Source organism: Hypomesus transpacificus, chromosome 15 (genome assembly GCF_021917145.1).
Source record: "Hypomesus transpacificus isolate Combined female chromosome 15, fHypTra1, whole genome shotgun sequence".
Taxonomy (NCBI): Eukaryota; Metazoa; Chordata; class Actinopteri; order Osmeriformes; family Osmeridae; genus Hypomesus; species Hypomesus transpacificus.
Genome location: NC_061074.1, coordinates 3,002,967 through 3,030,290, shown reverse-complemented (window position 1 = coordinate 3,030,290; position 27,324 = coordinate 3,002,967). Strand labels below are relative to the sequence as shown.

General features: G+C 41.1%; 2 protein-coding genes across 6 annotated transcripts in view; one reads left to right on the top strand and one right to left on the bottom strand.

Moving 5' to 3' along the window:
• serpini1 (serpin peptidase inhibitor, clade I (neuroserpin), member 1) overlaps positions 1-1,172 on the bottom strand; it is a 44,590-nt gene extending 43,418 nt beyond the window's left edge. The window contains exon 1 of one of the 2 annotated variants that reach the window (XM_047035428.1): positions 974-1,172. The gene's annotated coding sequence lies outside the window, so the exon portion shown is untranslated. Of the gene's footprint in view, positions 1-229; positions 312-973 lie in introns of those variants that run through there. The other variant, XM_047035427.1, reaches the window with a different exon arrangement.
• On the top strand, positions 549-25,040 carry pdcd10a (programmed cell death 10a). 4 transcript variants are annotated; one of them, XM_047035432.1, is made up of 8 exons: positions 549-629; positions 10,212-10,425; positions 11,650-11,703; positions 19,473-19,590; positions 20,278-20,404; positions 20,814-20,892; positions 22,933-23,015; positions 23,339-25,040. In XM_047035432.1, the coding sequence occupies exons 2-8, from the start codon at positions 10,282-10,284 to the stop codon at positions 23,418-23,420; spliced, it is 687 nt and encodes a 228-aa protein (XP_046891388.1). In that variant the 5' UTR covers positions 549-629; positions 10,212-10,281; the 3' UTR covers positions 23,421-25,040. The 4 variants fall into 4 exon arrangements, with proteins under 4 accessions (XP_046891388.1, XP_046891386.1, XP_046891387.1 ...); XM_047035430.1 differs by having other exon boundaries at positions 20,260-20,404; XM_047035431.1 differs by lacking the exon at positions 549-629 and adding an exon at positions 636-824.
• The last annotated feature ends 2,284 nt before the right edge of the window (positions 25,041-27,324 follow it).

Sequence of the window (27,324 nt, the reverse complement as noted above, 5' to 3'; positions counted from 1 at the left end):
CAATATTTTGTGAAAAAGAGTAATCTAATATATTGTCAGAACCAGCACATAATATTACAGTAGCCTACAATGTATGATGAAGTGAAAAATAAATCACATCCCAAATGACAGACAAAATGATAACAAAAATGTTTTAGATAACAACCTAAAGGGCTACATTCTTGAGAGACTAGTGTATGGCTCCGAGTATTGACATTTTAATGTTTTTTTAATAGTAAAAATGCCTTACCTAATAAACGGTATCGGTGAGAATGGGATGCTTTGCGATCTCGTGCGCAGCTTCGCTGGTTCTCTTCACCGCCGCAGCAGGTCGCTCGCGGAGCTAAATATTTTCACAGTTTATCCCGCCCTTCCTGTTTACTGATTGGTCCATTACATGGAGGTATCCAAGAGAAGTATGGCTGTATTGCTATTTGACTAGTCAAGTATCAGTCCACACTGTAATGGTCAAACCAGAAAAAAACAACAACTGGTGTAGCCTATATATCTTTCTCGGCTTTTGTTTTGTCTGTAGAACGTCGGCAACCCAAAAGCCAATTAAACTAATTGGGATTTGTAGTTCTACAGTTACATGGCCTGATCTACAACAAACAGCAGTTCCTATTAGAAAAACTACAACAATCTTTCTGGTAGGTAGTTGCTGATTTGTATTTGTCCCGAAGCTCTGGCCTCTCGCTCTCTTGGCTAGCCACTTTTATCATTCAGAAACTTCCGGCTTTGAATGAGAAAACGAAAACATAAGCTAACCCGAAAGCAAATACCGTCCACACCATTTTCTGGATACATTAACTTGAATATATTAGCACATACCCCAGCTGAAGCAGGTATGTGTCTAGCATGCTTGCTAATGTTTAGTTAGCTGGCCACTTTGATATAAAAGTGTAGCCTACGGTTAGTTATAAAAAAAATAACAGCTAGAGCTAAATAGCTAAGCTAACGTTAGTTGCCTGAATTGCGTCCTTGCGTAGCCTACCTATGGAAGTTAGCAAGCTGCCAGGTAGAAAGCCAGCCAGCTGCAGAACTAACCAACGTTTGGGAAGCTAGCTATGTGACTGCTACCTTGGGGTTATCTGTAAAGGTAGCACTAGTTGGTGGACGTAATTACTCAGAAGGGAACTAGGTATTGTTAGCGTTACCTAACCGGCCTTCTAGAATGTTTCTAGACGGCAAAATGATTTTTACAGCCTCACGAGCCCAATGATTTTGGTTGTCCGTTAGGTCTCTTCTTAATTGTTGTCTAGTTGTCTAATTGTCTAGTTATATGGATGTATGAGATTTATAGAAACTTGTACCACCGTATAATGTCTTTGCTCAAGTTACTTTAAGTGTGAATTGTGCTGATTAAATACACATAATAAGGGGTTAGTGGACATGCTCTAGATAGCCTTCAATCAATTAATGACCGATAACGTTTGTCAAATAGCACGTTGGCAGATTTTCCACGGACTGTCAGACATAGGGTCATGTAGCCATTAGCCAGTTGTGTCTGTGGATCTGATTTCCTCATGCATGACATTTGTTCAGTTTAAGCTGCTTAGATGACTGTGCCATCTTTGTCCCTACATTTGGCTTTTAGAAATGTATTTGAAAGTATAAATAGGTGACATACAAAATTATTAGTGTGTGTCACAGCATGCTGTAAGAGAAGTGGGCCAGGATCATTCGTCTCACATTCGGAAGACGCTACTGTGCAGCGTCGCGTTAGGGACCGGGTGAAAACTACCCATGCAATTTTGAAAAATTGACTTTTATAATATTTTTATGAATATAAAACTACTAACAAACAGCGGAGTATTCCAACAATGTCTGGCCTACTTCCACACCCTTTACTTTTTCAATAAGTAAGCATTTATCTTAAATAGAAAATCGCTAATCTCTGAAAATAGCATGAAATACTCACTAATCTCAATATTTTTTTTAAATTTGCGTCAAGAAATCTCAAATATACAACAGATTATTCTAATAATGTCTGGTATACTTCCACATCCTTTACATTTTCAATAAAGTTTTTAACAACAATCAAATCAATCGCTAATCTCTGAAAATAGCATAAAATGTTCACTAATCTCAATAATTTTTTCAGACTTTTGTCCAAAAATCTCTAATTTAAACCAGATTATTCTAATAATGTCTGGTCTACTTCCACACCCTTTACATTTTCAATATAGTAAAAAAAAAAAAATGATACAAAATCGTTAACCTCTGAAAATAACATGAAATCCTCAATAATCTCAATTTTTTCAAATTTGTCAAAAAATCGCAAATATACACCAGATTATTCTAATAATGTCTGGTATACTTCCACACCCTTTACATTTTCAATTATCTTTTTAAAAGAATGATAGAAAATCGCTAATCTCTGAAAAAAGCATTACATCTTCACTAATATCAATAGCCTTTTCAAAGTTGTGTCAAAAAATCTCAAATATACACAACATTATTGTAATAATGTCTGGTATACTTCCACACCTTTTACATTTTCATTTATTTTTATTTTTATGATAGACAATCGCTAATCTCTGAAAATAGCATGAAACCCTCACTAATCTCAATAATTTTTTCAAACTTGTCAAAAAATCTCAAATATACACCAGATTATTCTAATAATGTCTAACCTACTTCCACACCCTTTACTTTTTCAATTACGGTTTTTAAAGAATGATACAAAATAGCTAATCTCTGAAAATAGCATGACATCCTCACTAATCTCAATAACTTTTTTAAACTTGTCTCTAAAAATCTCAAATATACACCAGATTATTAGGGTTCCTCCGTCAGGAGGACCCTATTGTAATTAGGTTCCTCCGGTAGGAGGGAACCTATTGTTATTGTTGGTATTCTTACTAGGTTCCTCCGGTAGGAGGGAACCTATTGTTATTGTTGGTATTCTTATTAGGTTTCTCCGGTAGGAGGGAACCTATTGTTATTGTTGGTATTCTTATTATAATTTTTCTTCTCCTTGCGCCCCAATATCTCAAAAAGTCCAGTGTCATAAATGTTCTAATTTGGCACATTGATACTACATCCCAGTGGGTACCCCCACACCAAATATGGGCCACATCGGACCATAGGGGGCGCCACATGCCACGCCCAAAAGTCCAATTTTCAAAGTGATGGTATTTCCACCCCATTGCTCCAATTCTTCTGAAACTTGGTGTGCATGCCTCATTTGTCATGAGGAACAAAAAAGCCTCAAGGACCCATAAGGTCCGCTATGATGAATTTTCCTGTACAGTGATAATTTGGAAAAATCTTCAAAATAGATCTCCTCCTACAAAAAAGGTCTAATTGACTTGAAATTTTGTACAGATATGTATCATTGACATATTTTTTTTTTTTTACTTAAGACAGTTGAATAAAATACAAAATGTCTGAAAGGGGTGTATTTATGTAAATGACCACATTGCCTCAATAAGTTTGTGTCACTAAATCGAATGTAATTTTGAATTATGGTTTTTCAAACCCAATAGACTTTAAGATGACACCATCCTGAAGTACCCTTCCAAAGTTTCACCTTGATATGTAAAAATATGACTGAATTACAGCTGTTTGAGCTTGGACCAAATCTGACAATGCTTGCCATTGGAGAAACATCTTATTTTATTATCCAGTTGATGACTGAACATTGCAGATTCCAGATCTGGCAATGGCTCAATTTGCTGAGATGTTGTGCTGATAAACAAAGGGTTGTAGGTTCAAAACCAGTCAAAGGAAATTTTTTATTTTTTTGGACAGAACGGTTTCTAGTGTTCCGGTCAATCCTCCGGTTGTAAAACATAGCAATGGGTGTTTATTTGAGCCCATAACAACACTCTGATCATCTGTTAAGCGAGACTGTGTAAACCACTGCAAAACAAGCCAGGTTTACAACAGTAGCAAGCTACTTGGAGTCTACGTATGGTAGTTTCAGATTTACAACCGAATTAGCTCGAATGAAGTATATTGATCATCAGACATCTCTCTGAAGTACCATAAACAATTTCACCTTTGTATGCAAAATATGATTGAATTAGAGCTGTTTCAACCTTGGCTGAATCTAACAACGCTTACCACAGGAGAAACAGCTTACTTTTTTGTACAGTAACTGAACGTAAAAATATTCATCACTGAGAATAGCTCAACGAGCTGGAACGGTGATCTGCAAATATGAGGTCGCAGGTTCGAATCCAGCCACACTGTTTGAGTCTGTCTTAAATTTGAAAATATGTTTAGTTAAACAGGATGACATCGTTCTGAAGTACCATGTGCAATTTCACCTTGATATGTCAAAAGATTATTGAATTACAGCTGTTTAAACTTGGGCCAAATCGAACAAACCACGCTACAGGAGAAACGTCTTTCTTTTCTCAGTGTTTCCCACACGTAGATTAATTTGTGGCGGTGCGCCACAGAATCAACACCGGCCGCCACACATTGCGTTTCGTAAAACATTTTTTTTTATCGCTATTTAGGTAAAAACACGCAGCGTATTCGTTCAGCTGCATTTCCTTTCCCTGCTCTCCCTCCGTCTCTTTCACGCACGCGTCTTTCTCACATACACACACAGTCACTACGTCAGCACACGTTAGCAACGATGCATACGCCGTTCTAGTGAGACCGACAGCTACATCAGCGAGCCTTCAGCATTAGTGCCGTAGCTAAAGGTCTAGGAAAGTTGAGGCTACTTTTCGCTAGGTACCGACGGACATGTCTTTATCGAAGGTTCCCCTTCGTTCTTTTGGTGAGAAGTTTCAAGAGCTAGCTACTTACCCGGCGTCATGGAGCCGACCAGTTAAATAGTTATTTAGCACCCTGTATGCAGCGTCACTACCTGCATATGCAGAAATTATTTGTTTGTTGTTGTTGATTTTGTGAATTTTTTCGACCCCCCCCCTCCCCCCCCCCGGTCTGACATGAGACTGTGGGAAACACTGTTTCTTATATAGAAATTGACCAAAATCTCACAGTCCTGTGGGTAGCTCAATGGGTTGAAACGCTGTCCTGCAAAGCGCAAGGTCACAGGTTTGCATCCGGGCACAGTCTTTTGGCCTGTCATAATTTTGATTACTTGTTTAGTTAAACAGGCAGACATCCTTCTGAAATACCATGCGCAATTTCATGCAATTTCACCTTGAAATGTCAACCGTTTCTTAACCTTTGTCCCAAAGCTGACCAAACACTAATACTCATATCATGCAGTCGGCACCCTTGGGTACCCAGCATGCAGTGCGGCATGTCAAAAAACTCAAAGACTTGTGGAAAATAGCTTGGTTTCAAAAGCCGTGCGAGGGATTTCAGTTGTAGTGTTCGTTCAGTTGGATGTTTGTAATGTTATTGTTGGTTAGTTATAATAATCTTGTTGGTCACCCTGATTTAGTATGTTGTGTAGTTTAATCGGACCAGAGAATCGGCTGCTATACAGTTATACTATTTATGCAAGGAACTGAATGTGAGCGCTGACCCAGCCCAGTTGCCCACATGACTATTATTAGTTGACTGAGAGTCTGGAAAGAAATCAACTCAAGAACAGTTTCAATATTCTATGGAAAGTTAATAATGAGCTCTTGTTAATCATAAATCTCAGCGGTTGGTGTGTAGCAGAGAGGCTAGAGACACTGACTTGTTACCTTATGCTCATGAGTTCAAATTCCCGTTCAGCCTATTGTTGTTGACCAAACATGAAGTAGTTTTGCTCTCTTGTTGTCCAAGTCTCGATCTTCTACAGTGTACATGTTTATAATATTTTGCCATTTTGCGGAGGAACCCGCATCGCTGCTTGCAGCTATATTTCTAATAATGTCTGGTCCACTTCCACACCCTGTACTTTTTCAATCATCAAAAAAATAAAATAAAATATGTTAGAAATTTCTAATCTCTGAAAACAGCATTAAAGCTGTGCTTAACTAAATTCTGACCAATGGTCACACAACTGCAGGTCAACCAGGAGATAGTCTGTGGTTTGATTGTGACAGCATAACCAATGTGTATTTGCACCAATATGCTTTCCACCAAATGCATCAGAGGACAGCCAGGGAGATGGGACAGGAAGAGACAGGAAGGGACAAGGAACTCTGTGCGGTCCGTCATAGGAGACCACTTGGGGACAATGTCCAACATTGTCACACCAGCAACCAGGCCGATGTTGACAGCTCAACCCCCCCACACCACAGGGGAGGTTAAATGGGCAACAGAGAGAAGAAAGTGTAATTAAAGAATGCAAAGCGACAAATAACAGTTATAAAAACTGTATGGTTTAGGTCCCCACCAGTCAAGTGTGATTTAGTGCAGTAGTTAAGAAAACTAAAGAGTTTTTGATATAGCCCCAAAACCAAGACAGCACCCTAGATTAGAAAATGAAGTATGTTCCAGGGAAGAGAAACTGTATACACGAATGCTCAGTAACCTGATGCATTTGTTGGAGTTGGAGGAGGCGTGACGCGACCCCGGTGGACGAGAGGGTCACCTCCCTACGCCTATGGGTTGTGGAGGGTAAAATTCTGACTGTTGTCTGTGCATTTGGATCGAACAGAAGATCAGAGTATTTAGCCTTTTTTGGGCCCCAGTAGGGGACTCCGTAGTGCTGCTGGGAGACTTCAACAAGTACGTGGAAAATGACAGGGACACCCGGAGAGGCATGATTAGGAGGAAAACCTCACTGATCTGAACCCGAATGGGTGTTTGTTGTTGTATTTCTGTGCTAGTCATGGATTATTTATAACAAACACTGTGGTCGAACATAAGGATGCTCATAAGTGTATGTAGTACCAGAGCACCCTAGCTCGAAGGTCGATGATTGATTTTGTAATCATGTCGTCGGATCTGAGGTTGTATGTTTTGGAGTTTTCAACCTATAACCATGTTGTGGTGAGTTGGGTCAGGGGGTGGGGGAAGACTCTGAACAGACCTGGTAAACCCAAGAGAGTAGTGCGGGTAAGATGGGGACCCCTGTGGAAGCCCCTGTTCGCGAGATCTTCAACTCACACCTCCAGCGGAGTTTCTCAGGTATCCCTGCGGAGGTTGGGGGCATTGAACCAGAGTGGGCAATTTTCAAAGCCTCCATTGCTGAAGCCGCGGTGGAGAAATGCAGCCACTGAGGTGGTCAAACAACTCCGCTGTGGCAATGCCCGGGGATTCTTGCTCTTCTTGGGCAATCCAATCCCTGTACATCCAAAGCAAGAATTGTGTCCGGGTCCTCGGCACAAAGTTGAGTTTGTTCCGTGTGGGGGTTTGTGAAGAAAGTGTTTTGTCCGTCTTCTTAAACAGAGTGGCTAAGTTCAGTTGAGTTCTGTATTTTAATAAGTATTTATTAGTGCTGTCAGTTTAACGCCTTATTAACGGCGTTAACGCAAACCCAAATTAACAGCGTAAATTTTTTTATTGCGCGATTAACGCTCTTTTTGGCCTAGCAAACTTTGTAGTTTTTTTCACATGATGTTGCAACAATTACCGACGTTAGAAAGACTACAACACCACTGCGGATCTAGCTAGACCGGAAATAAAACAACAGGCACGCTACACACACTTGTTTGGCTTGCGAGCCGGCTAAAGAGTAGTAGCAGAGCCCGTTTATGGATATTAGACATTCTCTGGTAGTAGGCTAACGTTACGTTTTGAGTGGATGGCGAGCGCGAGACGCCGAAATGGATGCCAATAAGATTCTGAATGGAAAGTTTACTTTTAAAAAGTTGCCAAATGGTTCCATTGACAAGACCAAAGTGATCTGTGTGTTTTGTCGTTGTTAACTGAGCTATCATCGCAGCACGTCCAGTCTGAAATACCACTTGATGGCCAAGCACACAGCTGATGCGATTCATGCGAATTCTCCGCCCCCTCGTCAAAGCCAGGCGATTGCAATGTTGTTTTTAATAAAAAACATATTTGCACGAAGCAATCCGAACCACTTATCCATGTTGATAAAAGCTTTAAAATTTGAAAAAAGAATGGGACAAAAAGAAATCAAGGGACATTTAGAATAGATAAAAATGTGCGATTGATTAATCGCGAGTTAACTATGACATTAATGCGATTAATCGCGATTAAATATTTTAATCGTTTGACAGCACTAGTATTTATCAATCTGCAAATTGGGAGAGAAAACCAGACCCCTGGCAATAAATGACACCACAACACCAGGCTTAGGTCTCAATCATTTCTCTCTCGGCTCTGACGGCCGGAGGACCATCTTTTATAGGGCACAGGAATGTAAACATAAATAGTGACAGTCAGGCAGTAATGATGTTACAACAGTCTAAGAGAAAGAGATTCACAGCACATGACCACTCAGACTAGAGAGATGGTTGGCGCTCTCCTTGTAGTCATGACAAAGGACGTTTACCCAGTACTTTCTCCTGATCCCGAACATCTATAAACCCTGAGACATAGACACAATCTACTCTTATTAATAGCAACCTTACATGAGAACATACTAACTAGTAGGGCTGTCCCCACTCAGTCGACTAGTTGAAATGGGTTTCCTCAGGAGGGTGGCTAGTGTCTCCCTTAGAGATGGGGTGAGGTGCTCAGTCATCCGTGAGAGAGCTTGGAGTAGAGCCGCTGCTCATTTGCGTCAAAAGGAGCCAGTTGAGGTGGTTTGGGCACCTGGTAAGGATGCTGGTAAGAAAAGGGTGTGGAAGTAGGTGAACCATTATTAGAATAATCTGGTCTATATTTAAGATTAGCAAGGATTTCATGCTATTTTCAGAGATTAGCCATTTTCTATCTTTTTTTTTTACTTTATTGAAAAAGTAAAGGGTGTGGAAGTAGGCCAGACATATTAGAATAATCTGGTGTACATTTGAGATTTTTAGAGACAAGTTTGAAAAAGTTATTGAGATTAGTGAGGATGTCATGCTATTTTCAGATATTAGCGATTTTCTATCATTTAAAAAATATTATTGAAAATGTAAAGGGTGTGGAAGTAGCTTTTTCCAAATGTGAAACGAATGTAGAATATGAAACTAACTTCACCTCGCTAGGTGGAGATCGCTTCTGTGTTGCAGTTCATTCTTAGAAAACATTTTGTCAGGTAGCATTGACTCTGGAACTCAGGGTTGAGGAAGTAGAAATCAGCCATAATAGGCATCTGTCTCTCTCGCGCGCACACACACACACACACTGTTTATATCCAATTGCTGTTAAGTAGACCTAGCCCCTTAACAAGCTTTCAATAGGGATCCAACCTATATCTGCATCCACCGAAAGCAGTTCAATGCATTTGTTGGGTGATGTCATTTGAATGCTGTTACACCCACATTGAGTTTACCAGCAGTTTGTACTTAGTTACCAGGGACCTCATGTTTAAACGTTGCGTACGCACTAAAAGCTTGGGTACGCTGGTTTTCATGCACACGGTGTGATGAATAAAAATTAACTTGACATGACAGTGTGGGCCATCACGCAAAGTCTTGTCTGGCTCTGTAATGTGGTGAATTCTAACTGAAAAGTGCCAAAACTCACCAAACATTACAAAATTAAGAGTTCACTACAGTTACTGTTATATGACATTGTCTATTCAAAAAACATAATTGACCAATAAAAGTTTGATCATTGGATGTGGATGATTCAAATCACAACGCCAAAACCCAAACGGGAAATGCTATTAACTGTTTAATCCGCTCCCACTTAATAGACCTTTCACACAACTTCCGTATTTTGACCGGAAATACACAATCGTCGTGGTAATCTTCTTCCTCTCCACAGACTATAATCAGAGTCCGTCTACGGAGAGCCTGTCCATTCCCTATTAAGCCCCATTGTACCGAATTTTGTTGCAGTTAGAAAATGTCAAAAAACGACTCAGTTTGTAGTAATTTTTGCATTATTTTAGGGGTAATACATGTTTATTTGGATTCATATGTTGTTGTTTTTCCAACTATGTGAGCGAAAAGACACCTGTTTTCTCATTGGAGATACGTACATTTCAAAATATCACTGTACTGGTCACAAAAGCAAAGCTGGTGGGGAATAATAGGCATTTTCTATACTTTTGAGGCATAAGCAATTAGCAAATAACACTTACTACCCAGGAACAAAAACGGTATTGCATATTGTTGTTTTACAAAGTATTTCCCCCTTTCAGCCATTTCAAAGAGGACAATGACGTAGCCTAGGCCTAGTCATTGTTTAAGTGTGACTGCGAGTGTGTCAACATATTGTCACCTTGCCTGTTTTTGTCCTCTATCCATCCAACCTTCCTTCTGCCCTCTCCTAATTCGTCTTCTTCTCTACCACAGGTCTTTCTACACCCCCTCTCTCTGTCAGTGTGGAGTGCTGAGGTGTGCCCTAGTTGATCTCTCCAGACACATGTACGCTCTCACACACACACACACATTCACACTCGTCAGTTGTCTGACAAGGATGACCATGGAAGAGATGAAGAATGAAGCAGAGATGACCTCGATTGTTTCCATGACGCTCTACGCCGTCATGTTCCCTGTTTTTAATGAGGTGAGGAGTGGAAGGGACGTGTGAAACCATGTCTCTGAAACCAAGTTACTCTGAGACTTTGTTGCACCCTACATGACTGGTTCATGGGTACAGAGAATGACCTGATATGAGGGGGCGTGTGCTGTCTTAATGCCTAACTGTGGCAGTTTGGTGTTGCTATGGTGATTTATGCAGTTTGTAACCTGCCCTGGTGAACTGAGACAGCCAGCTGTTGTGCGGATGGGAGTGGTGTGTGTGTGTCATAATGAAGCATATATGTCTATATATGGAAGTAGACAGTGTATATATAACTGAGTGTTTGTGTGTATAAAATGAATGTGTGTAAGAGGAACTTGCATGTGTGAGAGATAATGAATGTGTGCGTGTGTGTGTGCCTGCTCACAGCAGTGTTTTGTCACCAGGGTTACACCCAGCTAAAGAGGAAACAAGGTTGGCAGCATAATTACATGGAACTAACTACACAAGCACACTGGGAAGGGAGGGCGAGAGGGGGATATGAATAAGGTTGAAGATGGAGGGAAAGGACGAGTGCGAGAACAAGTGACATGAAAAGAATGAGAGAGAAGGATGAAGAGAAAGAGAGGGAGACTGGGAACATTACGTGTGCAGTACCATCCGCTCCCACATGCAAATTAGCTACTCTGTGGTCACTTTGATGTGCGGGTCAAACTGCTCTGACAGACGGGTGTTTCCTATCTGCCGGTTCAGACGGGAGACACACATGTACACCCACACAACTATACACACACACACGCACAGAGAAGTCAGAAACCTCTCCAAAAGCCTACTATACTTTAAATCTTTGCAGATTTAGATACTCTGCTACCTTGTACACACAGACACACACATACACAACACACGCTCGTATTGCAGTACGGTCAGAGTTAATGAAGAGTGTAGATAAGTGTGAAGATTAAAATGAGAGGCTACTCCATAGAGGCCTGGCCTCTATTCTCATCCCACTAATGAGGCCGTCCCGGAGCCTGCGCAGTCAGTTTGTAGACTAGGATTGCAGTTGCATTACTACATGTTGACGCATTCATGTCAACATCACACAGTCTCTCTTTGTCTCTAAGCCCTGTTTGTGTTTGGGAAGTTGCTTGTGTTTGCGTTTAAATATTTTTAATGCAGCGCTTAAGTGAGTTTACTCATGCAGTTGAGCCCATGTGCTAAAATGAGTTAAAGTACATTTTAACTGTTGTGTGTGTGTGCATGCATTGACAGTTGGAGAGAGTAAACCTTTCGGCAGCTCAGACTCTGAGGGCAGCGTTCATAAAGGTAAGATCCCCATCCTGCTGTGTGGACAACAATATTGTTACATACGTGCTCAAATGTGCTGGTACCCTTGCAGCTCATTGATATAATTGAATTGAATTGATGTTTATTTGCCATGAAAGTTTGCACAAACACAGAATTTACTTTGGCAGGAGAGCCTACCTATAATGCCTCATTCCTCCTGAAAAGTGACAACATTAAAAGCTATTGCATCATGTATCCTTGCATGCCTTTGGAATAAAGCAAAAAGAGATGAATTATTGTTCATTCTATAAATGTATTCAACAAATGACACATTTGTTGGTACCCCTTAAAAATATATAATTGGATTTATCAAAGGTGCAGGTACGTCAGTTTCTAATCGCACCATCCGTTGCTTTTTGGCGCAAAAGTGGCCTCCATGGAATAAGACCCAGGAGGACTCCACTTCTGAAAGACAAAGATAAAAAAAACGCCAAACTGGAATTTGCTAAAATGCATATTGACAAACCACAATCCTTCTGAGAGAATGTCCTGTGACAAATGAGTCAAAACTGGAGCTTTTTGGCAAGTCACATTAGCTCTATGTTCGCAGATGGGGCTACTTTGCTGCGCCTGGCACAGGGTGCCTTGAATCTGTGCAGATCGCGATTTTCCAAATGGTATGGGTAGTTTTCACCCGGTCCCTAACGCGATGCTGCGAAGTAGCGTCTCCCGATTGTGAGACAAATGTCGAATATGAAACTAACAAATGTCAAAATGACAGCAGCGGTGTCTGCCTTTCACAGAGTTGAGGAATTTTCCAAGGCTCAATTTTATTAAAAAAAGGAATAGCAAGAGGGAGGTCTACGCCAGACTTGGATTGACTACTGCAGCCCAAAGGCCATCGGTCTTTGTCAGATACGTGTTTTTTTTTGTGTGTGACGTAATCGCGCCACCATTTTCCAGGTACAGCTAACGTGCAGTCGGTGAGCGCTAATGATAATTTACTGAAGATAACAAGCAATCGCTAAACTGGAGAAGCACAAGAAAACTGAGAAATGGCTGTACTGAGATAAACTCACCAAAAATGCTAGGGACCGTTATTTTGAGAAATTCATCAAAGTCATCCATTCAAGACATATATACATACGAGTTGACTGCAGTAAATTGTGTGCGGACCCCGCATTGCCACCTCAATCCTCATACTTGGATATAAAAAACTATTTTATATAAATTGCACTTACATTTACTTAAACATACATTTCTGTTCAGATAGATCACTGATTTGCAGTTTGCACTATTGTAATTGTCAAAATATGACTTTTAATACACCTGAAGTATTAAACCTTACCCATGTGTCTGTGTACATTTAGCTGTCAAAGTAAATCAGAAGAAAACTTTTGTAAATGCTGGTCAGGCTCGTCAACACTGCCTTGCAGAGCGTGCAGTCAGTGTTGGTGCAAGTGATTTTTGTGAGACCCAGATGGAGGGAGGGTGTAGTCTGGGTCAGTCTCCATCAGGTCATATGCTGGTTGACCTGCAATAACATGAAAGGTTTTAGCTTCATTGCATGGGACCAATTGGGTTACTATTAGTCAGAAATTATACTAAAGTAAGAGTACATCGCCTATATGTTACAGCCCTGTAGCCTATAAGACGATTGCATGACATTTAACGGTATAAACAGAAGAATTTTCGCCGATAATAAAATACTTGATCTAGAACATAATCAACCATGCATTGTTTTGATTAATCTCTGTGCCACATAATTTGTCCAAAACTACACGTGGATGTTAGATATTTCACATTTGTCAACATCACTTAAATATCTTACATTTATGAAAATGTTGAGCGCAAACATACATAGAACGCAATATGTTAGCAAAGGTGATGTTTTTGTGCTGGACCGCTGCAACCCAGGCGATCCGCTACATGCTGCCCCTGTACTTTCTTCGAAGTGGATAAGGACAAAAATCTATCCACGTTGTGAAGTATGACCTTTGCTGTCGTGAGATATTCTATTGCAGCCGATCACGCAACAACAACGTCCCATTTTGACACTTATATTAAATGAATCAATAGCAAACTCATTGAACACCGCTGTATGCGAACCTGAAAAATGGTGGCTACTCCCATAATGCCCTTCGGTTTTCGCAACTGTGACGTCACTTGACAAAGATACACTGGCCGTTTATCAATCCACGTTTTTTTCCGTTCTTGTGTTCTTGTGAACTCGTTGGACGTCATCTTTCGTTGCCCAAGCACGGTTCCATTCCAAAGAACACAAGTCACCAAGAACGCCAAAAATACTCTGAAATGTTCCTGATACACCCCTTTTATCGAGGATGCATCGGATGGTGACTTGGCCAGCGAGAACGCTTCTGATTTCCCAGAAGTCCTTGCTGACTTGCAAGACCATTCTCGCAAGGACGCGTGCAAGAACTTTCTTCAAAAGATTGCACTTAGGTTCTTAGCGTTCTTCGGATTGATAAACAGCCACTGAGTCCGAAATTCATATCCGAAATGTTCGCACGTTAAAAAATAAATACGACCTTATGTTATGTCAATCACGCTTACACACTGCCTCCAAAACTTTCGTCTGTCAAAAAAAAGTTTGGATCGGGTTCGATTTTCTGTGTTTTCGCATCCATAGCCAGCATTTTGAAAGGTTTTTGCGAAATCCGGAGCCACCGAATGTTGAGGCTGTCGAAAGCGAAAAAACGCATACGAAAATGTTTGACTACGTGCAATGGCCTTAACAGTGCGTTTACACTGCAGCGACGCAAATCGCTTGCCATCGCTTGCCTTCCCACAGTTCACCACGTTCGGGGGCGTATCAAACAGATTAATGTAGAATTGTAGTTCTCTAAAGTCACTGTTATAGTTGTCATGGCCAAGTGTGCAGACTTGGGTTTACGTACTCGCATCATCGATCAAAATACTACTTCTATACAAAATACAAAACTGTTCGAGGGACATACACGTTGACATGTGTAAAAACATTTTATGATAATACTCAAAGTCTCTACTAATCTGTCGATACGACTAGGGAGTTCCAGCCGGGCTACTACTGTAACTAGATACCAGAACAAAGTTACGAAATGTGACGAGAGACTGAATTTGAAAGTACAAAAACCCACCAGGAGCATCGACAATGTCATAAAACCTGCGCCAGGCCTCATTCTTAATGTCTTTGTAAAAATACAGAGACGTCTCGTACAGTGCAACCACAGGCGATTAGTTTCTCCTCTATCTTAAAAACTGAAAGCTAGAAATGTTAACCATGGTTGCTACGTTGTGAGAAACAAGAAAACACTGCAATTGGCCATCGCTAGCGAAAATCGCTCCTCATTTGCATAAAGTTAAGAATCTCAACTCGATCGAGTCACGTCGCTACCCACAACAACAACATGTTTTCTATTCATTTTCAATGGAGCCAGGCGAATCGCTTGCGTGGTGCATTATGGGTGGCGACGCGATCGACTTGAGATTCTCAACTTTCTGCAAATAAGGAGCGATTTTCGCTAGGGATGGCCAATCGCAGTGTTTTCTTCTTTCTCGTAACGTAGCAACCATGGTAAACATTTCTAGCTTTCAGTTTTTAAGATGGAGGAGAAGCTAATCGCCTGGGGCTGCATATCCAGTCCTGTACGATACGTCCTTGTATTTGTACAAAGACATTAATAAAAAGAATGTGGCCTGGCGCAGGTTTGCCGACGTTGTCGGTGTCCTGGTGTTTTTTTTGTACTTTCAAATTCAGTCTCTCGTCACATTACGTAACTTTGTTGTAGCTAGTTACAGTTGTAGCCCGGCTGGAACTCCCTGGTCGTATCGACAGATTAGCAGAGACTTTGAGCAATATAATACAATGTTTTTACACATGTCAACGTTTTATATTTTGTACAAGTTGTATTTTGATCGATGTTGCGAGTCTGCAGACTTGGCCATGACAACTACAACAGTGACTTTAGAGAACTACATTCTAAATTCATCTGTTTGAAACGCCCCCCAACGTGGTGAACTGTGGGAAGGCGAGCGATGGCAAGCGATTCGCGTCGCTGATGTCTGAACGCACTGTAAGGTACAACATGTTTTCGATCGTTTCAAACAGACTGGTATGAAGAAAAGATTGGTTATGTGGCTGTGCTAACATTCAGCGGCTGTTGGCTGCTTATACTGTTAACTGCGTTTACTGTTTTGACATATTAGCATAACAATAAATAAGGTAATCTGGTTTTCATAACTCAGTGCCTAGCCTCTTACTGACATCACCGCACGTCACTGCCGCCATGTGTTTCAGAACAACGTTACCAGAGCCTGTTTCACTCCTTATTAAGCCCCGAATTTTGTTGCAGTTCCACCAGAGTTCCACTGGGAGTGATCGCGGTCGAGTGCAAAATGAATGGGAGTCTATGGAGCTAAACGGCTAAATTAGTCTCTTTCGCCTGATTGTTGTTGATAAATCTCAGATTTGATTGTAGTTTTTGCATGTTCAACATAGATTACAAGTCAAAAGTTGAATGAACGAGTACTTGGAGGACGATGTCCTTTCGATTTCTTACATGGGAAGTCGTTGTGGCCCATAACATTACAGCTAGCATTCTGCTAACGAATGCTGATTGGTTAGTGAAGGACTGAGTACGACCAGAGATCCCGCTTGATGGCTCCCGAAGCAGAATCATAATGTCAGAGCATTAGCAACATTAGCAACAACATTAGCAAGCCAAAACTCTTTCTACCATGTGTATTGACAGGGAGAGCCTAACCTGTCAGCTGTGTTGTCGATGCCTCGAGAGAAAAGTGGAAGTAACCAGAGCTTGCAATCAAGCAGTAGCTCTGGTTGTACGTTGTGTATGACGTCAATGCCATTTTCAAAGGCTTTTTTAGAACAGAAAGGCGACTTAAAAAAAATCCAACACCCCGCGGTGTGTATTTTTTTTGCCTCCCCTTTCGATTTCAGAATTCAAATTACTAGACAAAACATTATATCCTCGACCGTTAGCGCCCTCATGGATCTTGAGTGGAACTGCAACCAGTTCAGAACCCGGAAGTTTCCCGAGAGTGGGAGTTCTCTCTTTATTAGACATTCTCTGACGTTACTCAACAACGTCTCTCCGATGGCCTTTCCTCTACCTCCGCTCCGCGCTCAACTAAACCTTTTGTTTAATACTCAAACATCTCTGCGACTTATTGAGTGGGGTAATAATCGCACGACACAACGAATCGATAATGACATTTGTTGCCAACGCTTTTAATAATTGATTTTAATCGATTCGTTGTTGCAGTCCTAGTTCCAAGGGCGTAACCACGCATTCTTTGGGGGGGTCGTGTCCCCCCCAATATTGAGAAAATACGAATCTGTCCCCCCCAATATACAGCAGAAAATATGTAAAATATATGTTCTCTTTTTATGAACCCAGTCAATGGATCCTTCTTATGCCTTATTTATTTTCAATTTATTTCCGTTTGTTAAGAAAAACATAAGTGTGTGAATCCCCCCTCCTAATTGTACACTTCTGTGATCCACCTTGCGTCGTTCTGCGTTGTCATGGTTACCTAAAACTTTTTCGTCAGTCAGTTGAGCGCAACGTTAGTTAACTTGTTGGAGAGGAGGTAGAGTAGGCTAATGGAGGATTTGAGGTTACCTAAAAAGCGAAAAAACTTGACCATCAGCCAAGCATATGCGTTTTTTTCAGACAGTAAGTAACTTGATACCTAGCTAAATGTGTAAGCAAGTAAAACCAGTAGCCTCATAAAAGCATGAGTCGCTGTTTTTCTGATAAAATGGCATGTGGTCACAATGCAGGCACTGCAATGCATTGTCTCAGAGAAATGTCACTAGCTATTCCTTTAGATGTGAATTCAAATGGTCAATGTAGTCCTTGAAACTATGTTCTAAATGTGCACATTTTCATAGGCCTATATAAATTGTAGGCAATGCACGTAACAACAACAACAAAAACGGGTGCAAACTCGTCGCCTTTTCGGCAAAATTCGCAGTTTTTGATCCAAATCAGGTCATTTGTGTGATTCGTGTAGATCTTCCTCCAAGTAGCCTAGTCTGCGAACGCAAACTGTCATGAATATTTTTTTCAAGCTTGTTGTTTGGCCAACCAATGTCAACATGACACGCACGCTTTTCATTTCGAGTCTTCGGGTCTGTGAGCCCCAGACATGACTTCCGAAATTTGTGGTCACGAAATTGTAATTCTTGGCCACGGAATGCTATTTTGGGGATAACGACGTAGCTTAACTATATTGCGGGCAGTTCTGCTATAGGCTACCTGTGTGGGGCTACCCAGAGCAAGCTAAAGGTGCAGTCATGGACAGAGATGATTGTATTGTATTTTAGGCTGGTGAATGGCCGTGGTAAAGTTGGTTTGAAGTTGGATTTCAACAGATATTCGGACGCACAGTATTTTGTTATTTTAACCGGTGTTAGCACCGCTACGACACGGCCGCTAAGCCAATGCCTAAACAACGCGTATGTTTAGGGACCATCAACAAATTACACGTTTCAAAAGTCAATAGCTTCTCAACAACATGAACTAGGAGCGTCAAAACAATGTTAAACTGTTGAAGATGTATACATACAGGCTGCAAAGCCTTTATTTTGTTCATTTTCATCTCAAGTTATTAAAAATTCAAAATAAACCTTCAAACTTCAATAGCTTTTTGGTCATGTGACCTATAATCCTCAATTCATTTCAGTGTTCACTGACTATGCATATATATATAATGTATTTTTTTTTAATATATTCCCAGAGGAGCATTCCCCGGACCCCCGAGGGGGTTTGGATCCTTGTCACCTTTTTTATCCCTGATGAGTTTGCACCCCTAAAAAAATATGGGGAAGGATATTCATTTGGACCCCCCCAATGTCTAAACTATGGTTACGCCCTTGCCTAGTTCTATGAATCCTGATCTGAATCCTATTGAACATCTTTGGAAAGAGCTGACCCTTGCAGTCTGGAGCATCCATCAAACTTGAGACAGCTTGAGCAATTTGCTCAGGAAGAGTGTGCCAAATTACCTGTTACCAAGTGCTACCATTGAGAGCTACAGAAATCATTTGATTGCAGTGATTGCCTCTAAAGGTTGTGTAACTAAACTAACTAGGTTGAGGGTCCCATCATCCCACATGAATGCTTTTTTCATTTTCCTTCTTGTTTACAATATGCTGATAAGCACATTTTTATTAAATATGGAATAAACAATGCTGGATGCTAATTACATTTGTCAGTTTCAAGTTATATCATAGGAAATTTTTTGCCTGATGTTGTCATACTCATAATTCTAGTCAGAATATGAGTCTGATAACTGTTCGTTGGGCTGTGACTATGGGGCGTGTTTCAACCTAACTCGTAAAACAAATGCCTCTTCGCTCAATTGGATAGACCTACAACCAATCAGAGCAACATAATAAGTTGTTTGTTGAAAACAAATTCAACCAAAGCGCTCTTTCGTGACGTTGTTGATAACGTTACTGTTTATCATCTGTCCATCATCATATAAAGCCCGCCCTGACAATTTCATTGGTCCGACCAGCTCCTGGTCCGGACATAGTTTGTCCCCAATACGAGCCCCTAGACCCAACTTCCCGACCAATTTTTTTTTGTGGGCGAGGCTAAGTTGGGCTGGCAGCCAGGCTAGGAAATAATGCATTCTTTGTTTTTTGTGCAGGGTTACCAACACATTTTAGCCTGTCTGTAGTTAGTTTGGACCTCTGACTACAGACGCCATGGCCATTCAGTCACAGTGAAGGTGGATCTGTTCTTTAATTGTTATAGTTACGTGTGTGTGTTCGCCAGGCAGAAAAGGAGAACCCAGGACTGACCCAGGACATCATCATGAAGATACTAAACAAGAAGAACGTGGAGGTCAACTTTACAGAGGCACTCCTGCGCATGGCTGCAGATGACGTTGAAGGTGTGTGTGGAGATGGGTGGGTGGGTGGAAGACAGATCTATCATGTTAAGTCTTTCATCAACCATTGTTTACTGTATTTTCCCTTTGTGCTGCTGGCCCCTTCTCCATTGGCGTCCCACAGTATCCCTCACCACCACTGGGTGGAGCTGTTTCTCCACCTAGGGGTACCTCTTTAGTGAGACGCTCCTGCTCCTTATAATTTAATTTCCTCTCCTGCATAGTCTGATTAATGGTTGTAATGAATTCATGTGCACACACACAGAGCCCCGGCTGTAGTTATACTGACACTCAAACAAACACACACACACTCAAAAACTTGGTTTCTCTGTGAATGCTAAATTTAGCCTACCTTCGGCATGATTTGTGGCACTGTGACAATCATGCCGTAATCCAGTTTTAATTTATAGACTCACTGACTTGTCAGTCTATGGGGATGAGAGTCAGGGGCGTGTTTGCCATCAGGTATTTGTGCTATGTTGCAGTGTATTGCGTTAAGGAATGGTTGAGGCATGAACCCGCAGATACATATTTGATGGTAGTGACCAGAGCTCCCTTTCTCTCTCTCTCTCTCTCTCTCTCTCTCTCTCTCTCTCTCTATCACACATGCACACACACACACATATTCCTCTGTCTGTCTCTGTGGTGACCATGTGCTGTTCTCCTGTGTGGGTGTGGCTGTGGCTACAGAGTATATGATTGACAGGCCGGAGTTGGAATTCCAGGAGTTGAATGAGAAGGCCAGGGCCCTGAAGCACATCCTCAGCAAGATCCCTGACCAGATCACAGACCGGGTGCGCTTCCTGCAGACTATCAAGTGAGTGAGTGAGTCAGTGTGTGTGTGTGTGTGTGGGGGGGGGGATGGATTTAGAACACATATGCACTCTCACATATATATATACAGTACCAATAATGAATAAACACAAACACATGAACACACATATAAAGAGAAAGACACACACATACACACAAAAGTAATCTCCGAAGTTTTTTTTTTTTGCACACTAGGGCAGTTTGATCAAATTCAAATTTTGCTTGTTGAGTCACTCCCTAAGTAGCTTAGCCAGCGGTGGACTTGGAAATAAAATCAATTTGGGAGAAAATATGAAAGTTTGTTTTTTAAGTTTCTGGGAGAAGAGAATATATATGAATGTATAAATAGACCAGGGAGTAGGGGGGCAAAGAAGGAGCGGACGACATGTTAACTGTGTTCTGATGGCCTGTAGAGATATTGCCAGTGCCATAAAGGAGCTGCTGGACACTGTGAACATCGTTTTCAGGAAATACCAGTATCAGAACAGAAGGGTGAGCCTGCACATACACAAAAACACACACAATCGTGTGTTCAATTAAAATGAGGGCTGTCAACCGATTAAAATATTTAATCACAATGAATCACATTATTTTTTATATGATTATTGCGATTAATTGCAATTAATCGCAAAATTATTCGATGAAATTTAATCTGTTGACATTTTACCCCAATAAAAGATTTTTGGGTGGAAATAACATTAAAAGGGTGTACTTAACTTCAGATAGGCCTAACTGGATGATAATGTCTATGTAACAAGTTCAGATAGAACACAACTTAAATTGTGAGGGAGTGTTATTCACTCACAAACTATGCTGCTGTTTAATAAATAGGGCTGTCTCCACTTAGTCAACTAGTCGATTTTCTGGTCGATATGCTCGTGGTCGACTAAGATTCTTTTAGTCGAGCTGCCATATGGCAGTGTGAGATCTGATTCACGCTTGTGTCATCATTGCTGAATTAACGAAATGTTCAACAGAAATTGTAGATTATATTATTTAGTAAGTAAACCAACTCAAAAAATATATAATTTAAAAGAAAACGTGTTACTGTTTTCCCTTTTGTTAATCTACGCTTTGTTTTGGTTTGGTATTTTGCAAACGGCACAAGCACAATTGGCTGCAGAACTACAAACTCTGCCACAACCTACTTTGTCGGTGTTATTAGTCAAAATGGCAATGAAATCTGTGGTAAGGCAGCATTTCATTAAAATACATTTACAAAGTACCGGGTGACTCGAACAACATTGAATGCAAACTCTGCCATCAACAGTTTATTTTTCATAGTTCGACGTTGAATATGATGTAGCCTACCACCTGAAAAATGTAAGTTGGTCTAGCCTTACTTCGCTCATGCCAACGCGCTGGGTTGAAAAATGAATATGCCTATTATTAGAATCACATCCAAATCGAATGACATTATCTTCTCCGGCCAAGACAACTAAATCTTTCTCTGTTGCAACGTTCCCCACTCAGCTTTTACGGAAGTTCGCATGCTGCAAGTTTTCAGGCTGTGATAAGCGCGCTCTGATGATTTGCATGTTAAACAAACAATATTTTTTATTTGTAGTACATTGTAAGAGATACTAAATACCATCGGCATTCGGTTACAACAGGACTGGTGATACGAGTCTTGTTATTAGTAGGCTATTAGCGACTGAATCTGCAATGTCCAGTAGCCATTGAGTCAGATTGCGAAAATGTTTGTAAGTGTTATTTATTTTTTATTTTTTTTGCGTTTCAAAGTTCGATTAGTCGATTTTCAGAAGTTTTAGTCGAGTCTTGGTCGACCAAAGAAAATATTAGTCGGAAACAGCCCTAATAATAAACATCCACAAAATTAGACTTATTCTGGAATATAAAATACATGAAAGACATGTTGTCTCATAGCCTGTTACGAAATCCTGCTCCATAATATTCTAATCTCACTCAAACATACTTCATATACTTAAGCAACCACAGATTGACCTTAATGTTGAACAATACAGTTTCTATCTTGTTGATCCCAGTCAGCTGCTCGCTTCTTTTGCAAGTGTTGTCTGCCATATATTACCGGAGCGAACGCTGCTGCTGCTACAGCTAACGCTGCTAAGGCTGCTGCTAGCTGTGCTTTGCTTGCATGTGATAGTTTAGGCTGGAAAGACTCAGCTTGACAATCAGTACACACAGCCTTAGTTTTGTCAACTGAGCCGTCTCTGAACTTTTTGAAATGGAACTTCCCATCTAAAATCCCTCTCTCCATCATTCAGCTACCGTCGGCAGTTAAAATCATGTGACGACAGGTCCAGATTACCAGGGTCAAAAAGAAACCTGCGTAAACGGCACCATTTTTTTTATCGCGTTAAAATGAGATTGCGTTAACGTGTTATTAACGCGTTAACTTTGACAGCCCTAAATTAAAATACCAATTTTTACCATCAGCAGGGTTTTTAATGGATTCTCTCCTTTTACCCTGTTAAATATCTAAATCCCCCCTCCCCCTTCTCTCTCTTTTTCTCGCAGCTTTCATGAAAATATTTCTGTCTTTTTTGCCAGGCACTGGAACACCAAAAGAAAGAGTTTGTGAAATACTCGAAGAGCTTCAGCGACACGCTCAAAACATACTTCAAAGATGGAAAGTAAGAGAGAGCCACATAAGATAATGTTACCATACCAAGACGCGTGACAACTGTCAAACATAACGTGTTATTAATCTGTCATGTCTGTGTGCACGGCTGTCAGCGGATTAGAGAACCGCCACATCAGAAACAGCCTCCATTTTGCTCCAATAATTGTTATTCAGGGTTCTGTGTGGAAGTGTAGGAGTGTCTTATGAAGTCAGATTTCCTCCCTTCGTGCTTCATCAAAGTGTGCTAGATAGTTGGTACAAAGTTGGCATGGTTTCTTGAAGGATTGACCCCGTCTATTTACACGTGTCCCTTTCTGTCATGATTGTCTCCAGGGCGATAAACGTGTTTGTCAGCGCCAACCGGCTCATCCACCAAACCAACTTAATACTGCAGACCTTCAAGACTGTGGCATAGGAGCACGCTAGTTACAGAAACACACACACACATACACACCACAGCTTTTGACAGAGAATAGAAAACCATTTATGTACAATATAAAGACTTCCTTTTTTGAACTGTATAATTTATACTGTATGTATTGCATTATTGAGGGGTGGCGGTGGGTTTTGGCTGTTTGAGGCATTTGGTTGCATAGTTTTTGTCAGAGGTTTGTCTAGATTTCTTTTTTTGTAATTAAATATTTTATGTTTTCTTGAAACCGCCACAGAGAATCTTGAGATTTCTTCTTTTTTTTTAAGGGGGGGGGGGGGTTATTTTAATCCTTCTCACTCCCTTCTACCTTTCTTTCATGCACTCTTATCTGTAACCAAGAAAACCTCACCATTTTGACACATTTGGATTATCTGTAGCAATATGGTGGAAAACCCTCAATCCTAATTAGTTCGACTATTTCACTTACCATACAGGTCTGCCTAGAAGTCCACTAGCCCTGCTCTCACTTTCTATCCCCTTATCTCTCTTTTTCTCTATCCCTCTTTCGCCACCTCTCTCTCTTTCCCTCTATCTCTCTCTCTCGCCAAAAGACTGGGCCTTAAACCGGCAGCGTAGAGGCACCCCTTAAAACAACCATGTGTTCCCGAGCAACGAGACTTGATAAACCACGAGTCATGTATTTCATAAAAAAAATATTTTACGGTTGCAAACAAAATGTTCCAATAAATAGTTTGTTTTTGTGTGGAAATAATTTTGTGTTCTTGGTATTCAGCCTGTAAATCAGTGAACTGTTAAGACTGTTGCTTGCCTTTCGATTTTTTAGCAGCATCCCCCCCGAAACCATTTCCTGTGGCTGTGTGCTCTTCTCCATGTACAGTAGTAGATTCTCCATGGTGGATTTCCAAGCTATTCTGAGTCTCCACCCGTTTCCACCAGCTCCTGTAATCCAATTTTAAAACCGTTAATTCTTAAAGCTTTATTATTGAAATCGCTGAGACCTCATTTCAGATCCTGTCGCCGTTGACGACCGCTGTAATCAGCTAATTCAAATTATTCCAGGCCATTAAGTGATAAGGAGGACTCAGTCACGGTCACTCGAGTGTGAGTGTGAGATCATTACAGCACAAGTTATAAAGTGTATTTTATTTGCGTGTGTCAATGTGAGAGGCAGTGTGTGTGTATGGTGCCATTGTGTGTAGTAACTTAATCCTCAGAGACAGTTTTTTGTCAATTAGTTTTCCAATCTTGTGCATGGTGCAACATTTTTGTGTGTTTGAGAGTGGAAGGGGAGGCAGGAGTCTTCTGGGGGGTAGTCTAAAAACTAAAATTTCTGGTCCCTTTACCAATGTGTGTTTGTATCTTTGTATATTTGTGTTAAGTGGTGGTGATTGTTAAAACAATGTGAGTGCTACAACAGCATAGTATCCTCTTTATGACTGACAAGGGAATGTTAGTATGTTCCTGTTGTGTGTAGCTACCGTACTGGGTTTGTGTGGAAGGTAATTGTACCCGTTTCCAAGATAAGCTCCTCTCCCACAGACAAACACTCACAAACGGCCAGCCCTCATAAACACAATTCTCTCTCACAACTTGGTTGCCAGGAGACTTAGCCAAAAGCTTTGAGAGTGAGGGATAATAAAAGAAAAGAATAGTTTTGTGTGTGTCTGGTCTTTCTTTACCATTGGTGGTTTGCTAATTCTCAACGACGGGCAGCGACAGTATAGGGAGAAGTCAGAGTAGCCTCAGCCAGAGTTGACCTTCACCATCCTAGCTTGACGACACTTGAACCCAACACTGAGGACATTGGGTACAACTGACCAGTGGAGAGCTGGAAAGAGGACCTGAGGGAGACCAGGGTCCTACAGAGTATAGGATACGAGGATTGTCACTTTGTCTGGACTAACAGGTTGGTTTAGCTCGTCTGTACTCTACAGTGCAAAAAAATTGAAATCTGACCAAGTATCTTGGTCAAATTTCCAGTAAAAATATCGAATCTCTAATAATGCCAGGAATCTGTGTGTGAGTGTACATATTAGAATGGGTTCAGCTTCCAAAAAGTGTCTTGAGAACCGGGGAATCTGCAAAGTTTATATTTTGTGTCCTTTTTAGGTTCCCACGGAGAACAGTGCCTCGAAAGACGTTTGGATTAGCAATAGGACATTTTCCAAAAATAATTTGCTGCCGGTGCTGTGCCGAAAACTGCCAAAATCTAGCTCCCTTGCTTGTTCAAATATAAGACTCGGGGAAGATGTTGTGCATACTTTGTAAATGAATGTATTTATAGACTGATATCCTGTACTGCACATTACAGTGTCTTTCAAATGCGAACAAACAACTATTATACAATTATTTTCTATGATAAAATCCGGAAAACATAATTTTTACCGAGAAAGAATGTTTTCATCTAATAAGGGCAGCGAAACTCTGGATACATTTAGAACTAACTGAATAAAAACATCTCCACAAGCAATACAGTGTGTGCGTGTTCACGAATAGGTGGGATCGATTTTGGCACAGTGTTGGTTTTCGGCACAACATCAGGGGCCTGTACTACGAATCAAGATTTGGCGTTAGCGAGGTAACTTCAGGTTCAACCCAGTGTTTTCTGTACTACGACGGTGGATCACTTGTTACCGGGGTAGATCGCCATGGTAACACATGCTGAACGGCTAACCTGGTCGGGAGCAGGATAAGTTGGAGATCAGAGATCAACCGGTATAAAAAACCCCGACCATTAGGTGCGTTCGACATGATCCGACTTCATGCGGCGCCGCAGCCGGCTGCAGGCGGCTGACTTGAAAAAGTGCATTCTGGTTAGATTTTTTGTCCGACTTGAGATGGCGCCGAGGACACGTCACTGTGACGTCGCCATCAAAGTACCGTGAGATCGATTCGAGAACTGCCGGCTGTGTAGCCGAGCCATAGAGTTAATATAACTAGAGTAAGCTACTTTTGTCTTCCAAGATGGCGTCCCCATTCGAAGACCTGGGAATGCCTTGGCGTCCCCCAGGAAGAGCTGGTGGAAGTGGCCGGGGAGAGGGAAGTCTGGGCTTCCCTGCTTTGGTACCCCCGGACAAGCAGCATAAAATAAACGAATGAACTTTCGCATGACTGCTAGGTTTGGTATAGTAAGACGTGAATGAGATTTAAGGATTTAGCATCCTTTACAGCTCACCATCCAAAATCCTGAATAAACTCCAGTACATCCAGAAATCCGCCGCACGTCTGCTCACTCAAACCTGCTCCCGTGACCACATCACCCCCGTCTTCCAGAACCTCCACTGCCTCCACTGGCTCCTCCCTCCCACAACGCATTCACTTCCTTCTCACTCACAAGGCCCTTCACACCAGGCCCCCCGCTACCTCACCAACCTGCTCCATCACCACACTCCCTCCCGCTCCCTCCGTTCCACTGATGCCAACCTCCTGTCCACCCCACTCAGGACCAAGCACCGAACCTGGGGTGACAGAGCTTTCTCCATCGCCGCTCCCTCCCTCTGGAACTCACTCCCCAAACCCATCAGAGACTGCCCTACCTGTCAACTTTTAAATAATTAGTCAAAACGCACCTTTTTAGATCTGCTTTTAATGTGTAATTAATGCTGTGATTTTATACGATGTCCTTGTTTTTATGTTTATTTTAACCATGTACAGTGACTTTGAGAACTTTGAAAAGCGCTATATAGATACAATTTATTATTATTATTATTTGTTCACAAAGGATAGTTACAAGTTTTGTTATTTGTACTTTAAAAAAAATGTGCTTACAGTTCAGAGCAGTGTAATTGTTTGCCGTGATAATTAAATGCCAGTGTGATAATACATAATTTTTAAATCTAAGACCTTTTTACTTATTGCACATTTGTGTGGCAGATCATATTTTTTTGGTGAAAACCTTCTTGCACCTTAAATACAGTACATGAAC

Bases quoted from the DNA above. Each gene is read 5' to 3' on its own strand.
- pdcd10a (XM_047035430.1), top strand. From the start codon at position 10,282: ATGTACGCTCTCACACACACACACACATTCACACTCGTCAGTTGTCTG. The intron at 20,405-20,813 runs GTGAGTGAGTGA...GATGGCCTGTAG, and splicing joins CGCTTCCTGCAGACTATCAA to AGATATTGCCAGTGCCATAA. The intron at 23,016-23,338 runs GTAAGAGAGAGC...GATTGTCTCCAG, and splicing joins ACATACTTCAAAGATGGAAA to GGCGATAAACGTGTTTGTCA.